The 17,816-nt window shown below is 44.3% G+C and overlaps 1 protein-coding gene across 5 annotated transcripts in view; it reads right to left on the reverse strand.

The window, feature by feature from the left end:
• Positions 1-381: 381 nt before the first annotated feature.
• The window catches only part of LOC109894982 (rhombotin-1-like), a 29,440-nt gene continuing 12,005 nt past the window's right edge, over positions 382-17,816 (reverse strand). For 3 of the 5 annotated variants that reach the window (XM_031831147.1, XM_031831146.1, XM_031831145.1), the window contains 4 exons: positions 13,968-14,181; positions 12,822-12,935; positions 2,572-2,697; positions 382-910 (listed from right to left, as the gene is read on the reverse strand). In XM_031831147.1, the coding sequence (XP_031687007.1) occupies positions 805-910; positions 2,572-2,697; positions 12,822-12,935; positions 13,968-14,173 (552 nt within the window). In that variant the 5' untranslated portion in view covers positions 14,174-14,181 and the 3' untranslated portion in view covers positions 382-804. The remainder of the gene's footprint in view (positions 911-2,571; positions 2,698-12,821; positions 12,936-13,967; positions 14,182-17,816) is intronic. The other 2 variants (XM_031831148.1, XM_031831149.1) reach the window with 1 other exon arrangement.

Here is a 17,816-nt window from a genome sequence, read left to right on the forward strand (position 1 = left end):
ATTCACACTCATAATCAGATGGCAATTAGCGAGGCATGATTCAGTGGGTGCAGACGCTCTTGCTCTCCCTCTGTGTTCTCATCCAAACACTGCTTCTTTCATGACACCTGCACACTCAGTACAACAACACAGTCTGGAGAAGTCATTATTTTATTCCAAATAAAATCTTAGTTCATTTGAAACAGCATTTCTAATTCCATCAGCACTCTTTGAAAAATGTAATAAAACTTCATTTCTTTTCCTCCATTACTTAAAAAAGTTTTCCCTCAAGGCTTTTTTTTCCCAGCTCTGTGGTTTGAGATGATAATGATATATCAACACATGGGCCAGCCTCCTCAAACAACTTTGGTTTTGGTATACGAACAAAAAAAACTCACTATGAACATTTAAGAATCTTTAATTCACACTAGTAATAAAATTGCATTACATTTCATAAAATAAATGTTCCAGTTTATATATACAGAGAAAACAGACTGTACATACCCTCCAAGGAAACGTTCCCGAAAGGGGAAAAGAATAAACAAACCCAAAACAAACATCACAAAAACATACAAGCAATACAGTGCTCAGCTAAGCAGGCACAACTGTACATCAAAACTTGTAACTGCTCAGTGTTGGGGTGGGAAGGGGAGGGGCAAAAAGTAGTACATTTACAATAGAGTCCTTATGGACTGATAAAGGGCTATTTAAAAAGTATTGCAGGCAAGCAGACAGACGCTCCTCTTTCCAAGTGCAGCCGAACATCCATGGCATCATGTGTAAGTACGGCGGGCCGAGGGTCCTGGTCGCTGCCACTAGGCCCGGCTATTGAACCTGCGTCTCAAAGCTGCCGTTCAGCTGGCCCTCCTCATAGTCCATCTGACACAGAATCATGTTGTTCTTAAGGAAAAACTTGTCCCCCACACAAAACCTGCCAGCCAGGAAAACACAAAGGCAAAGCATTAATATAAAAGGAGGACAACGTGGGGAGACAAAGGAGATTAGTAGTATGACAGTTATTTGTGTTGACAGGCTGATAATGATAGCATTGCTCTAGGAGAAGAATGTGGTTGATTGAGATCAGCTGTTAAAGGGATGGTCATTGCTGCTCTCTGGGCTTTGATTGTATCAGTTTGGCGACGTCGCTTGTTTGCAAATGCCATTGTTCCTTGTGTGATTCAAAGGCCCCTCTGATGGTCACTGAAGGTGTGGCTTCAAATACAAGTAGATAAAAAAAAAACATTTCAAACTTTCATTTCAAAGCATGCGACTGGCGTCCAATGAAAGCAGTCCCTCCCAGGCAACAAGAAAAGCACCACACCGGTTTCCAAGGCAACCCTGCCACAGGGCAAGCTTTCCATACACCAGTTTGGGTGCCAACTTGTATGAATTTGTGTCTCTAGATTTCAAGTCAATTGAAGAAAAAACGCACACCCAAGTAGGCCTTGATTTTTATTTAACCTTTATTTAGCTAGGCAAGCCAGTTAAGAACAAACTCTTATTTACAATGACGGCCTACCGGGAAACAGTGGGTTAACTGCCTTGTTCAGGGGCATCCTTTTAAATGGTGGTGCCTATGTACTGTACGACACACAGCTTCATAGACAGAATGAGTGAAGATTAGAACAGCTGTACTGATGGCAGGGCTGCTTATCAGGCTGGGCCACAGTAATGTGTTGGGCAGGCTGAGGGCTGGCAGAGGGGCAATGGCTGTGGTATCAGTGAGCCAGTAAAGCCTGGCCCCATGAGTGGCTGCAGCCAGCATTCCCATACCCCAGCCAGATGCTCACCACGGTTACTCACTCATCCCTGTGGAAGGTTAATGTGCTTGTGCTGTATGGATGGAGAGGGTCACAATACCCCATGATTAGTAGAGTATTCTCTGTGCTGCACTGTTATGGGATTGTTGCATTGTGAGGAGAGTATGTATGTATGGATGTAATAGTGTAGAGCTCAGAAGTGAGGAGAGGTCGGGACCTAGGACAGAGTGAGCAAGGCTTTGGTCCATGTGGGTCACTAAGGTGTCTAGTTAACATTCCTGGACTGAATAGCATACAGTATTAATAGAAAAGAAAAGAAAATTTTGTCTGTTTAATTCCACTACCCTGTAGTGTGGTACCCAAACTAGTGAGGCATCTTCCTGTAGAGTGGCCTCTTGGAGGTCTATTGCTGTGGCTTAAAGTGAACCTTTCAACTAAAGCATTGAGAGTGTTGAGTGTGATCAGCCTTGGCATTGGTCTGGCAGCTGTACCACTTTTGATACATGAGCAAATTTTGTTCCCTTCGAGTTTATAATCCCAGTTGTTTCTAGTCACAAAACAAACTAATGGCAGGGTCAACATAGAACATAATTAACAGTGTTGCTAATGAAATGCAGTACGTGTGCTTTCAAAATGGGAAGACAGACAAAAATAATATGGATTTACACAGACAGTCAGAGTTAGGTTTCTGACCCCAAAACAGATCTGTTGCACCTCAAGAGGCAGGTTTTTTTGTTAAATGGCTAACTAGTTTGATGGCCATTTCAGAAAAGCATTACATATTTGAAAAAGGCAGTCTCACGACACAGTTGTGAGCTCTCGCTCTCCTTACCTCTGGTTACAAAGCTGACAGGCAAAACAGTCCAAATGGTAAACATTATCTCTGGCTCTCATCACCATTTCAAAGGCTGGGATCAGTTTACTGCAGGCAGCGCAGTTCCCTGTTGTACCAAAGAGCCTGGAAGAGAGAGAGAATACAGACAGAGATTAACGTACCTTCCTTAGCCTTCATGCAACAGAGGAGCGAACAAAAAGTAAAAGCCAAGAAAAAAAAAAGAACGAACAGTGAAAAAAACACAAATCTGAAAACATCTCATGTAATACACAAATCTATCTTGGCACACACTTGATATTTTTTGTTAATGAGGGCTACAAACCTAGATGTTAATTCTTTGCTAATGATCTAATTAAAATGGTCACATGGTTCTAATCCCCTTCTTCAAAGCCTTTCTCCTAGCACATAGCGAAAGCAATGAAAACAGGTCTGAGGCAACCAATTGAACTGTTGAAAGTTCTCTTATTTTAAAACCAAAGTACCTAATGAGACTTGCTCCAACCAAAGCCAGCTGGATTTTACACAAGAGGCTAAATTCTATAATATAGTCAAACGTTCAAAAGATTCCTGTTGCAAGGATACTGCCTCGATCCCCCTCTGTTTCATTCAGAGACTGCCTGGGAGAATGGCGGAGAGACCTTGGAGAGGTAACTAGATGTTCGGCAGTACACTGAACAGACGCACAACTCACATTTCACTGCTGTTTGTTTAAGCTTATTAGATAGGAGGCAAACGATGAAGGTCACAAGCAGAGCAAGAGGCACTGGTGTAGATCTTTCTCCTCAAAGCAAAGCAAAGGCAACTCCACTCCGGAGCCTGCAGCCCCCAGTCACATTTTCCAAGCGCCTGCCCTTATGTTTAATTTAAAGATTTTTGAATCAGATAGACTTGTACATTCTGCAGGCAGGAAAAGGGGACAGCGCCACAGCTTTGTGAGAGGGGATCAGGCAGGCGACAGCAGATTGCTACTCTGACAGTATGTTAAACACTTTCCCAAAGTTGTGGGCTCAGAGTCAGACGGAGAGAATAGTCAAGTTGGTATCCCCTCTCCATATTAGTCTCTGTCGGTTGCTCTCCCCTTGTCACAGAAAACATATCCCTCCAGTAGACCCAGGGTCTAATTAGAGCACACTGCCCCAGAGGAGAGGACTGCTGCCTTAGACTAGGAGAAAGAGAGCGAGACAGAGCTGTTTGGTTCTAATAGATACGAAGTGTTGAACAAAGTCATTGTTAGAACTGGTTACTGTTCCAGTAAAGTGTGTTGATATAGACCTCTGGAACGCTGAGCTTTCCATGCCACAAGGATGAGGTGCTGCTGCTCAAACCCACTTGGTAAAATGATTGTTGTCAGGCTTTTAGATTTATTAATGTTACATTAGTGATTTCTTTCCTCTTTCAAAAAAAAAGATGAAGGACTCAGTTTTCTATATTGATTGTTATTATCAGCATCTGCATCAGTTCTAGCTCAAACTAAACCAGGCTGTTCTCTGTGGTCTGACTCAGACCTAGGTCTGTGTGTGTGTGTGCTGACCTGCTACTTGGCTGGCCCTGTGAATATGGATGCTTTATTAGATGCAGTATTGTATGCTTCCCAGGGGACATGTCAGTGATGTAAAGCCATCATGTAGGTTGTGTTTCAGTGTTATGGCAGTGTGGGCCCTGGGCTCTGTGGTTAATATAGGGACAGCAGCACACTTTGAGTAATAGACAGACACTATGCTGACCATTTAGTGGGAGGGCACTGTGGAATAGGGACTACAGTGACCAGCATGCATAGCACTAGGGAGAGCTGGTTGGGAATGAGGATCACAACACCTTAAATGGCGGTTCACCATAAAGTAGAGATTTGAGTTATTTTAAGAATGATTACAAATCATAGAATATTTTCTACTGAATTCCCACGATGCAGTTACATTTTCTTGTCTGTTTGGATTAAGAAAAGTCAATATCCTCAATTGGAATACAAATTATTTAGACATTAATACAATTTTTCCAGTTAGCCCAGTATGAATGCTGCGGAAAATTTGAGGGTAGGCTACATTGCCCCTCACTACAGCCAATCCTAGTTTGTTAAGAAGTAATTTTTTGGGCAGGGTTTGAAGCACAGAAAGGGCCCAGTTTAAAAGTGGTTAATTTAAGTGGATAAGAGGGTTACAAATACTCATTTGAAAGGTCACACAAACTGAGACATTATATAGCTTCAAAATCCATCCCATTGTAAGATAAAGTGAAACCAGCCATTACCATGGTGAGGCTGTTTAGTGGGACTTTCCAGCGACTTTCCACCTTCATATTCTCTGTCTTAGTGTGAAATGACCTGTCACGGCATATCTATTCAATAGCACACAGTATGATTGTCAAATAATTTAAATGATACCTGAAATTTTAAATGATCTTCAACAGAATGCCATAAAAAATAAATGCATATTAAACAAAAAGGCAGAATAGAACTGTTCACTGCCAAGATTGAGAAAACACTGCAGCGTTAAGAGAAAATAAAACAAAATAGTTTATAATGGAAGTCATTTTCTTCCACTGATGTTCACTGGTTGAAACCAAATGAACTGTCATTAAAGTTAGAGCCTCTCCATTGTTCCACTCCTTCAGTTATTGTGTGATTTAGCGTGGATCTGGAGAGACAGCTGTGCTTTCTTTAGCTGCTTCGCTAACTTCAGACTCTCCCCCTGCATGCCGGCATCATCTGCAGGTCTTCTGTTTAATTGAGATTGGACTTGAGCTCTTCAAGTCTTCTACTCTGTTCTCTAGCTCTGAGATTCACCCGCTCCATTTACAGTTTGTCCGATTTCATTGAAAGGAGAGCTACTGTATTAATGCACGTAAGGCATGTTTTGACCTTCCTCAACAGTTATATCTTTGAAGGTGTAAAGCGTCCTATATAGATCTCAATGTTAACAGAAAATGTAGATAGCTATTTAGCTAGATAAAGTCAGAAGAAGTTTACATACATTTAGGTTGGAGTCATTAAAACTCATTTTTAAACCACTCCACAAATGCCTTGTTAACAAACTATAGTTTTGGCAAGTCAGTTAGGACACTTTGTGCATGACAAATACTTTTTCCAACAATTGTTTACAGACAGATTATTTCACTGTATCACAATTCCAGCAGGTCAGAAGTTTACATACACTAAGTTGACTGTGCCTTTAAACAGCTTGGAAAATTCCAGAAAATGATGTCATGGCTTCTGATGGGCTAATAGACATCATTTGAGTCAATTGGAGGTGGACCTGTGGTTGTATTTCAAGCTAGGCACCTGGAAACTCAGTTCTTTGCTTGACATCATGGGATATCAAAAGAAAATCAGCCAAGACCTCAGAAAAAAAAATGTAGACCTCCACAAATCTGGTTCATCCTTGGGAGCAATTTCCAAAAGTCTGAAGGTATCGCATTCATCTGTACAAACAATAGTACACGAGTATCAACACCATGGGACCACGCAGCCGTCATACTGCTCAGGAATGAGACTCGTTCTGTCTCCTAGAGATGAACTTGCTCTGGTGCAAAAAGTGCAAATCAATCCCAGAACAACAGTAAAGGACCTTGTGAAGATGCTGGGGGAAACAGGTACAAAAGTATCTATATCCACAGTAAAACGAGTCCTATAGAGACTTAACCTGAAAGGCCGCTCAGCAAGGAAGAAGCCACTGCTCCAAAACCGCCATAAAAAAGCCAGACTACGGTTTGCAACTGCACATGGGGACAAAGAACGTACTTTTTGGAGAAATGTCCCCTGGTCTGATGAAACAAAAAGGGAACTGTTTGGCCATAATGACCATCGTTATGTTTGGAGGAAAAAGGGGGATGCTTGCAAGCCAAAGAACACCATCCCAACCGTGAAGCACGGGGGTGGCAGCATCATGTTGTGGCGGAGCTTTGCTGCAGGAGGGACTGGTGCACTTCACAAAATAGATTGCATCATGAGGCAGGAAAATTATGTGGATATAGAGGCAACATCAAGACATCAGTCAGGCAGGAAGTTAAAGCTTGGTCACAAATAGGTCTTCCAAATGGACAATGACCCCAAGCATACTTCCAAAGTTGTGGCAAAATGGCTTAAGGACAACAAAGTCAAGGTATTGGAGTGGCCATCACAAAGCCCTGACCTCAATCCCATAGAAAATATGAGGGCAGAACTGAAAAAGTGTGTGTGTGCGAGCAAGGAGGCCAACAAACCTGACTCAGTTACACCAGCTCTGTCAGGAGGAATGGGCCAAAATTCACCCAACTTATTGTGGGAAGCTTGTGGAAGGCTACCTGAAACGTTTGACCCAAGTTAAACTATTTAAAGGCAATGCTACTAAATACTAATTGAGTGTATGTAAACCTCTGACCCACAGGGAATGTGATGAAAGAAATAAAAGCTGAAATAAGTTATTCTCTACTATTATTCTGACATTTCACATTCTTAAAATAAAGTGGTGATTAGGACTAAATGTGAGCAATTGACATTTTGTTTAAATGCATTTGGTTAAGATATATATATATATATCATCAGCCAAAAGTCTGTTCTGTTTTGTTTTATTATAATACATGCATACATACGTGGGGCAAAAAAGTATTTAGTCAGCCACCAATTGTGCAAGTTCTACCACTTAAAAAGATGAGGCCTGTGATTTATCATAGGTACACTACAACTATGACAGACAAAATGAGAAGAAAAAAAATCCAGGAAATCACATTGTAGGATTTGTAATTTATTTATTTGCAAATTATGGTGGAAAATAAGTATTTGGTCACCTACAAACAAGCAAGATTTCTGGCTTTCACAGACCTGTAACTTCTTCTTTAAGGAGGTTCCTCTGTCCTCCACTCGTTACCTGTATTAATGGCACCTGTTTGAACTTATCAGTATAAAAGACACCTGTCCACAACCTCAAACAGTCACACTCCAAACTTCACTATGGCCAAGACCAAAGAGCTGTCAAAGGACACCAGAAACAAAATTGTAGACCTGCACCAGGCTGGGAAGACTGAAGCTGCTTACCTATTGCAGATTGGTTTGAAGAAATCAACTGTGGGAGCAATTATTAGGAAATGGAAGACATACAAGACCACTGATAATCTCCCTTGATCTGGGGCTCCACGCAAGAGCTCACCCCGTGGGGTCAAAATGATCACAAGAACGGTGAGCAAAAATCCCAGAACCACACGGGGGGACCTAGTGAATGACCTGCAGAGAGCTGGGACCAAAGTAACAAAGCCTACCATCAGTAACACACTACGCCACCAGGGACTCAAATCCTGCAGTGCCAGACGTGTCCCCCTGCTTAAGCCAGTACATGTCCAGGCCCGTCTGAAGTTTGCTAGAGAGCATTTGGATGATCCAGAAGAAGATTCTCCCAATGTCATATGGTCAGATGAAACCAAAATATAACTTTTTGGTTAACTCGTCGTGTTTGGAGGACAAAGAATGCTGAGTTGCATCCAAAAGAACACCATACCTACTATGAAGCATGGGGGTGGAAACATCATGCTTTGGGGCTGTTTTTCTGCAAAGGGACCAGGACGACTGATCCGTGTAAAGGAAAGAATGAATGGGGCCATGTATCGTGAGATTTTGAGTGAAAACATCCTTCCATCAGCAAGGGCATTGAAGATGAAACGTGGCTGGGTCTTTCAGGATGACAATGATCCCAAACACACCGCCCGGGCAACGAAGGAGTGGCTTCGTAAGAAGCATTTCAAGGTCCTGGAGTGGCCTAGCAAGTCTCCAGATCTCAACCCCATAGAAAATCTTTGGAGGGAGTTGAAAGTCCATGTTGCCCAGCAAGAGCCCCAAAACATCACTGCTCTAGAGGAGATCTGCATGAAGGAATGGGCCAAAATACCAGCAACAGTGTGTGAAAACCTTGTGAAGACTTACAGAAAACTTTTGACCTCTGTCATTGCCAACAAAGGGTATATAACAAAGTATTGAGAAACTTTTGTTATTGACCAAATACTTATTTTCCACCATAATTTGCAAATAAATTCATGAAAAATCCTACAATGTGATTTTCTGGATTTTTTTCCTCATTGTCTGTCATAGTTGAAGTGTACCTATGATGAAAATTACAGGCCTCATCTTTTTAAGTGGGAGAACTTGCACAATTGGTGGCTAAATATTTTTGCCCCACTATATTATATATATATATATATATATATAAATAATATAGTGGGGCAAAAATATTTAGCAAGTTGTGCAAGTTCTCCCACTTAAAAAGATGAGGCCTGTAATTTATATATATATATATATATATATATAACACAGTGCTCAAAAAAATAAAGGGAACACTAAAATAACACATCCTAGTTCTGAATGAATGAAATATTCTTATTAAATACTTTTTTCTTTACATAGTTGAATGTGCTGACAACAAAAATGACGCAAAAATTATCAATGGAAATGTATCAACCCATGGAGGTCTGGATTTGGAGTCACACTCAAAATTAAAGTGGAAAACCACACTACAGGCTGATCCAACTTTGATGTAATGTCCTTAAAACAAGTCAAAATGAGGTTCAGTAGTGCGTGTGGCCTCCACGTGCCTGTATGACCTCCCTACAACGCCTGGGCATGCTCCTCATGAGGTGGCGGATGGTCTCCTGAGGGATCTCCTCCCAGACCTGGACTAAAGCATCCGCCAACTCCTGGACAGTCTGTGGTGCAACGTGGCGTTGGTGGATGGAGCGAGACATGATGTCCCAGATGTGCGCAATTGGATTCAGGTCTGGGGAACGGGCGGGCCAGTCCATAGCATCAATACCTTCCTCTTGCAGGAACTGCTGACACACTCCAGCCACATGAGGTCTAACATTGTCTTGTATTAGGAGGAACCCAGGGCCAACCGCACCAGCATATAGTCTCACAAGGGGTCTGAGGATCTCATCTAGGTACCTAATGGCAGTCAGGCTACCTCTGGCAAGCACATGGAGGGCTGTGCGGCCCCCCAATATAATACCCCCCCACACCATGACTGACCCACCGCCAAACCGGTCATGCTGGAGGATGTTGCAGGCAGCAGAACGTTCTCCACGGAGTCTCCAGACTCTGTCACGTCTGTCACATGTGCTAGTGTGAACCTGCTTTCATCTGTGAAGAGCACAGGGCGCCAGTGGCGAATTTGCCAATCTTGGTCTTCTCTGGCAAATGTCAAACGTCCTGCACGGTGTTGGGCTGTAAGCACAACCCCCACCTGTGGACGTCGGGCCCTCATACCACCCTCATGGAGTCTGTTTCTGACCGTTTGAGCAGACACATGTACATTTGTGGCCTGCTGGAGGTCATTTTGCAGGGCTCTAGCAGTGCTCCTCCTTGCACAAAGGCGGAAGTAGCGGTCCTGCCTCTGGGTTGTTGCCCTCCTACGGCCTCCTCCACGTCTCCTGGTAGCGCCTCCATGCTCTGGACACTACGCTGACAGACACAGCAAACCTTCTTGCCACAGCTCGCATTGATGTGCCATCCTGGATGAGCTGCACTACCTGAGCCACTTGTGTGGGTTGTAGACTCAGTCTCATGCTACCACTAGAGTGAAAGCACCGCCAGCATTCAAAAGTGACCAAAACATCAGCCAGGAAGCATAGGAACTGAGAAGTGGTCTGTGGTTATCACCTGCAGAACCACTCCTTTATTGGGGGTGTCTTGCTAATTGCCTATAATTTCCACCTGTTGTCTATTCCATTTGCACAACAGTATGTGAATTTTTTTGAGCAATATATATATATATACACACACTGCTCAAAAAAAAGAAATGTCCCTTTTTCAGGACCCTGTCTTTCAAAGATATTTTGTAAAAATCCAAATAACTTCACAGATCTTCACAAAGTGTTTGAACACTGTTTCCCCATGCTTGTTCAATGAACCATAAACAATTAATGTGAACATGCACCTGTGGAATGGTCGTTAAGACATTAACAGCTTACAGACGGTAGGCAATTAAGGTCAGTTATGAAAACTTAGGACACTAAAGAGGCCTTTCTACTGACTCTGAAAAACACTAAAAGAAAGATGCCCAGGCTCCCTGCTCATCTGTGTGAACGTGCCTTAGGCATGCTGCAAGGAGGCATGAGGACTGCAGATGTGGCCAGGGCAAAAAATTGCAATGTTCGTAGTTTAAGGCGCCTAAGACAGCGCTACAGGGAGACAGGACGGACGGCTGATAGTCCTCGCAGTGGCAGACCACGTGTAACACCTGCACAGGATCGGTACAGCCGAACATCACACCTGCAGGGCAGGTACAGGATGGCAACACCAGGAACGCACAAACCCTCCATCAGTGCTCAGACTGTCCGCAATAGGCTGAGAGACTGGACTGAGGCCTGTTGTAAGGCAGGTCCTCACCAGACATCACTTGCAACAACGTCACCTATGGGCACAAACCCACCGTCGCTGAACCAGGCAGGACTAGCAAAAAGTGCGCTTCACTGACGAATCGCGGTTTTGTCTCACCAGGGATAATGGTCGGATTTGCATTCGTCGCCAAAGGAATGAGCGTTACACCGAGGCCTGTACTCTGGAGCGGGATCGATTTGGAGGTGGAGGGTCCGTTATGGTCTGGGGCGGGGTGTCACAGCATCATCGGACTGAGCTTGTTGTCATTGCAGGCAATCTCAACGCTGTGCGTTACAGGGAAGACATCTTCCTCCCTCATCTGGTACCATTCCTACAGGCTCATCCTGACATGACCCTCCAGCATGACAATGTCACCAGCCATACTGCTCGTTCTGTGCGTGATTTCCTGAAAGACAGGAATGTCAGTGTTCTGCCATGGCCAGCGAAAAGCCCGGATCTCAATCCCATTGAGCATGTCTGGGACCTGTTGGATCGGAGGGTGAGGGCTAGGGCCATTCCCCCCAGAAATGTCCGGGAACTTGCAGGTGCCTTGGTGGAAGAGTTGGGTAACATCTCACAGCAATAACTGGCAAATATGGTGCAGTACATGAGGAGATGCACTGCAGTACTTAATGCAGCTGGTGGCCACACCAGATACTGACTTACCACCCCCCACCCTTTGTTCAGGGACACATTACTCCATTTCTGTTAGTCACAGGTCTGTGGAACTTGTTCAGTTTATGTCTCAGTTGTTGAATCTTATGTTCATACAAATATTTACACATGTTAAGTTTGCTGAAAATAAATAGTTGACAGTGAGAGGATGTTTCTTTTTATATAGGACGTTTTATAGTTTATATATTTTTTCCTCTAAGTCTCTGGTGGGTGGCAGAGAAGTTTGACATTCATGAATACATCCACAGTAACTGTCATCAAAACATCTTATTAATATCTACTTCCATTGCAGTGCCGTTGGTACTGCATAACTTACAATGTCCATTAGCTTGAAAAAAAGGGCTTTTAAAATTTCAATTAAAAGCGCTCTACTTCGATAAGTAGATGACTGATAGTCTGTTCCCCCTAAAATATTTGTCAGTTAGACTATAAAACGATGTCAGGCTTGGGGTTCGGGCGATCAAAAGCACGACTGGCTTGTCAACCTTCTTTGGCGAGGTCGCCAGATCCTGAGTCCTAGACAAAAATGAAACACCTAATTAATCTATTGTTTTCCGTGATAATGAAAGTGTGGTAAAACTGCTATTAAACGAACCCAGTCTTTTACAGAGGGAATAGATTGTCAAGTGAATTCAGAAACTTCTGATCTGAGGTTTTAGAAGAAGACGCTGCTGGCAGGCCAGGCAGGGGAGAGCGGGGGGAAGGGGGGCGTGCACAAGATGTTACCGGTGCTCCTGAGCTCCTGAAGGACGAACACAGACGGAGCTCCTATCATAATTAATGTGCGTATGGCAGGGCTCCAAACCCAGGGAAATAAATAGTGTTTGATCCACCCTGGCTGCATGTCCCTAATGAACTGCAGCTCCATACAGGAGGATTCCACTTCATTAATGGAGGTGAGGGGAAGCGTTCCTCTCTCCGTGCAGGACGGGGGCTCTGTGAGGGGATTACAAGGCCGTATGGAGCCTGTGTCACCTACTTTAAAACTATGAGCTCTAAAACGGTCTCTTCCCTTGCTGCTGAGAAAGGGAACATTTTTAATTTGTTCCATAATAGAATTCATCTCAAACATCTCCAGCCATTAAGTTGCATGCATTTGTCTCAGGCTGAAGAGCAGATGAGTGGGCTGGATTTCATTAGGCCATCGGGGTCCAGGCATAAACACAGAAAGCCCATCTCTCCCTTGCTTCCTCCCTCTCATTCTAGCCCCCTCTGCCCCTCATTTTCTTCCCTCTCTCACCTGGTCTTGCTTTGAGTTTGCTTTCTGCAGAGCTGCCGGTCAGGCCAGTTAGCCCCTTCTGGCCTGTGCCATAGGAACACATTTTCATCAGGGAGCTGATGTCCACGATAAGGCCTTCATAATGGGAGGAGAAATCAATCAGATAGAGGGAGGGAGAAGCCGGCCCTTTTAGGGGATCATATTTAACCATATCAAAAGTGCCACTCTTGGCTTAATAATTTTTGCCTTCTCTTGTCATTTGCTCCTTTTATTATGACCTCATCTGCACAATCTGCCCCTTCCGGGGGCAGCAGCAGTTTAGTGAACCTCTCTCACTGCATCTTAACAGCATTAACTCTTGGTGGGAGCTGATGGATGGTAATGGCTCCTCTCAACGCCCGGCCCCTAAGCCCCTCTCGGTTGGGACCTGCTGGTAGGGCAGAGTGGGAGAGGGAGGGGAAAGACAGGGAGAGGCCAGGGGCAGCAAGGTCTCTAGGCTGGCCCCCAGGGGATGGTCTCGGGGATAAATGGTAGGATCTCATTTGGAAGCCCCAGGGAATGTGACTTAACGCCCAGGAAATGATCATGTTTAATTTAGCAAGCAGATGGCAGAGTACAGGGGGAAAACATTGAGCCACAGACAGAGGTTGAAGCTAGCCTGCCTGGAGTCTTCCCAGAACAACATGACCCATCTCTACTGTTACTGAAACCAGGTCTGTACCGCAGGGGAGAGTGCTGTGTTCATGTAAACAAGCAACAAAATTGAAACAGAAAAAAAAGAGTTAAAAACAAACAAACATGGAACTGGAAACTTTCCGCTCTGCCTTCCCAAGGCTTCAGATCAGAGCCTGGGGAGAGTCAGCACATGAGCATAATGGGATTCAGGCTTAATTGACACATCTAGTCAGCATCGATATCCTATAATGAGGAACAAACAGGCGCTTGATCTACTAAAACAGCCTGGGAGGAAATGTCTTCTAAAAAAAACAAAAAAACACTGGTTCACATACAAATGGACCCAAATTAGACAGTTCTAGTGAGAGGCAGGTTCATAGACATTCATGGTGGCGCTACACTAGCGGTAGTGAGAGCACTTTTTAATGACAGCCCTAGGTGGGGCGCGGCCTTTCTGTTCTGTGAGGGGCGACTGACTGTGGCTTCTCTTACCTCAGGTAGTCCCTGCGACAGAGGATGAGGTTGGCTTTCGTGTAGAGGGTGGCGCCCACCTCCCCCAGGCGACAGTCGCAGCAGGCACATTTCAGACAGTCCTCGTGCCAGTATTTGTCCAGGGCCTTGAGCAGGTAGCGGTCTTTAATCTTGCGATTGCAGCCAGCGCACCCCTTCTGTTTCCCTTTGGGCTGGACGGAGAGCATCGGCACACCTGTAGCGATAAGGAGACAAACGCCGCGGCGTGATTCACTGCCCAGGAACACCAGTGACTTTTCATGTTCTCTTTTTGATAAGGCTGCTGCTGCAGCGTCTGGAGGCAGCAGAGCATCACGAGAAAGTGCACTGCCTCTCTGCTTCATATGCATTAACATGAACACTCTTCCGTTCAGATAGGCACACAGGTCACATTGGACTACATTCACTCCACTTGCTGCTCCCATGGAAACAGATGTTATATTACACCAGGTAAACCATATACAATGCAACAGGAACATACTACGCAGGCAGGCCTAGTGTTTCTTGAAGCTGTACTCGTAACAGAGTCATATTGCTTAGCGTGGTATTTACAGCATGCTGTATATTATGTTAGTCACCTACCATTTCATCAGCACTCATTGCTCTGAACTGTCCACAGCTGTAAAAGCTTCTCATGGGCTTTGTTTGGTATAGATTAACATTAACCTTTTAAAACGCCTCTGACCACAAGAACGCTGCTCGCAGACCCCAGTGAGATATGTTATGGCCTAAGTGCCTCTCAGCGCGCACTCACACAGACACACACCACGCTCACTGCATTACAGCCTTTCCTTCTTTTACACTTATCTGTACTCATGTGTCAGCAACGAGCGAGCCTGAGTAACTAAACCCGCAAATTGCCCCGCTGTCACGCTGGTCCCTTTAAGTGTGCCTTTTAGCCTCCTAAAGGACAAATAAAGTCCATTTAATAACTGCACTAAACACTAATAGTCTATGTGTGGTTGACATTTGTGTTTGGACTAAAAGCCCCCCTCAGGCCACTGCTGGTACAGAGGCAGTGGCAGGCGGCACCCCTCCGTAGCACTAACAGGTCTGCCACAGCTGAAAGCACAGGACAACAGCTCTTAAGACTCTCTCACATACTGAGCTATTGATCTGTCTAATAGAACACACGACGGCCACCGCTCGCCTCTCTGCTTTCAAAACACATTTCTCTCAAAAACCGGACGCGGCCTGCGTCACAGGGAGGGAGGACGGCCATGGCTTTGTATGTGGGTGCCAATAAAACGGCAAATGCCCGATGGTTTAAAGACATGGTATGCTGGGAGGCTTTCTTTGAATTTCATAACTTCAGTACATTTTCTAGATGTTTTGTCTTTATCCTCAGGAGGTGTGATCTGTTGTTGAGGTGTTGTGTTCTAGTAAAGACAGTTGTTATTGACCTACAGTATATTTGTCTGAGAGAGATGGCAGTTACAGGAGAGTAGTGCTCTAATGTGTGTGTTGATGTCCTCTAGTTGTGTTTGGATGTCAGTGGTGTTGGGCAGCCACCCTGTAGTTTCACTGGAACCATAGTAGTTATTTCCATGATAAACAGAGCCTCTGCTGGTAGCTAGGCAGTGTATCACCCAATGCCCCTGATTCTCCTCTCTGAGCATGTCGTTTTTTCCCTGCACAAAAACCTCAGCACTTTGTCAAAGTACTTTGTTCGTCTGAATACCAAAGCACATGTTCCGGTCTCTCTTCCTCTCTGTCACACACACCCCTTATTGGATCCAGATTTGTTCAGCAATTTCTGACCATCAGTAATACTGTGAATGTAATATAATTAGCATCTCTCCTTTTAAAATAAGGGAAAGGGTGAGCTTGTTAGTTAAATTGATGGCTTTGGTTTGTATGTGAATAAGAGCTCTGGTGGTATTCAGCCTTCGCCCCATTTCTTTATCACAAGTGGAAAGGGGAGGCTAATTGGTCCAGCGCTGGTGATGGGAACCATCAATTAGTGTTCTGCCTACCCTCCAGCTCCCTCACCTCCTCCCTCCCCAAAACGGGCCCCTAGAAGCTGGCGCATTAGGATCACAAAGCCTGCTATAAATACCAATGTTGAGTGTAAATGAAGCTAAAAAGCTTCAAATTGAAGCCACACTAGCTAAGGGTGGTCTGTTCTACCTGCATCTCATGGCTTGTTAGAGGAGCTCTCTGCACTTATGCCAACAGTGCTCGCCTGTCAGCCTTCCACAGAACTAAAAACAGTCTTAATGAGGAGAGAGTGCTGTGTGCGTGCGCTCGTGTGTGGTTTGTGCATGCGCATAGCAAAACAAAAATGGGGTTTCCTCAATTCCCTCAGGGATCACACAAATCTTTAATTTGCCTTTTATGACAGCTAATTAGTTATTCTACTCAAAATCTTTGCTTTAAATAAGATAACTAATTATACACAAAGGTCGTTCCCCACCTCCAGAGAACCACTCATAATTGGTTTAGACCACCGCCCCCCCACATACCATCTACCCACCCTGTTACATAACATGTGTGTTTTACATCAACTCTGCAAAGGAGGGGGTTTAACCCCTTCTATGGAATGACTGTACAGCACGTCCCTGTTCCAGCCTCTTTGGAGCTCTCCCTATGTTGAGACATCCTAAACATCAGTGTGGCAATGTTCTATTCCCCAACCCAGATTTGAAACTGCAGTGAATCGGACACTCCTCCCCACCATGTACACAGTGCTCCCTCTATGGGCCTGAGAGTGCTACCTGAACAGAGGAAGAGCCTCAGATACATTAGGAAGCCAGGATGCTACTGCACAGATCCTGCTGTCTTAGGGAAGAAACACATGCTTGATGTCATCTACCAAAACAGCCTGTGGAAAATTGCCTCAAACTCCAGTAGTAGCTACACTGCATGTAGCATTTCCTAAACAAAGAGTAGTGACAGAATAAATGAATGTATAAAACAAATGTCATGTCAATTTCCTTAATACCAGGAGAATAGTTTTTTGCACCCGCACTTAGTACCATGTGAAATCCCTGAGTGGAACAACGCCTTCCCAACCTGCCGCCTCTCAGAGAACAAAAAGTTACATTAGAAAAGGAAACGGCAGCAGCCGAAGAGGCAGCCTCCACTTAATCCAATCCATTTAACAGATACAAGTGCCACTGACCTTCCTGTGTCGTTTGGTGTCCCAAAAAACACCTTGCTAGACCATGACTCATATTCCAACAGGGAATGCATTTGTCTTTTAAAGAGGGAGCTCTCGCCTTGCCAAATATTTTCCCTGAGAAATAAATTAATTTGCCATTAATGCTTGGTGTAAGGGCTGACAGTCTTTTTCCACCCCTCTTCTTTTTTAAAAGACCGTATCTGTTAACAATATGTACAGTTATGTTATTTTCCTCTTCGTTGAAACGGTCAGACCATGTACTTTCCATTATAGAGATAGCATCCGATTTCTATGTAAGCCCATTTCAAGATCAGTTTTTACCGCTATCTAAAAATAAAATCTGTGGTAACCCTTTTGATGTACTTAACGTTTTAAAAGGAAAATAAGCTGTTCGGTGCACTCAAGGAAACGTTTTAAAGCACTGAAATGCAATTAACACATCTGCATGGCACATCCTCAGATTAGACAAGGAGTGATGGAGAGAGAGAAATAGGGGAGGATTTGCCCTCCGATCCCCTTTTCTCCTTCTATCATACATCTGCTTGCATGCTAATCTGTTAAATAAGCACGTCTGAATAGAAATGTGCTGCGTACCTTACAGAACATCACTACCTGGTGGGTGGGGACACTCTGGAATTAAATACATTTCATCAATTAGGTGGAGGGACACCTTGATGTGACGCAGGCTCCCTAGGTTCCTGCGGAGG

Source organism: Oncorhynchus kisutch, linkage group LG8, assembly GCF_002021735.2.
Source record: "Oncorhynchus kisutch isolate 150728-3 linkage group LG8, Okis_V2, whole genome shotgun sequence".
NCBI classification, from domain to species: Eukaryota; Metazoa; Chordata; class Actinopteri; order Salmoniformes; family Salmonidae; genus Oncorhynchus; species Oncorhynchus kisutch.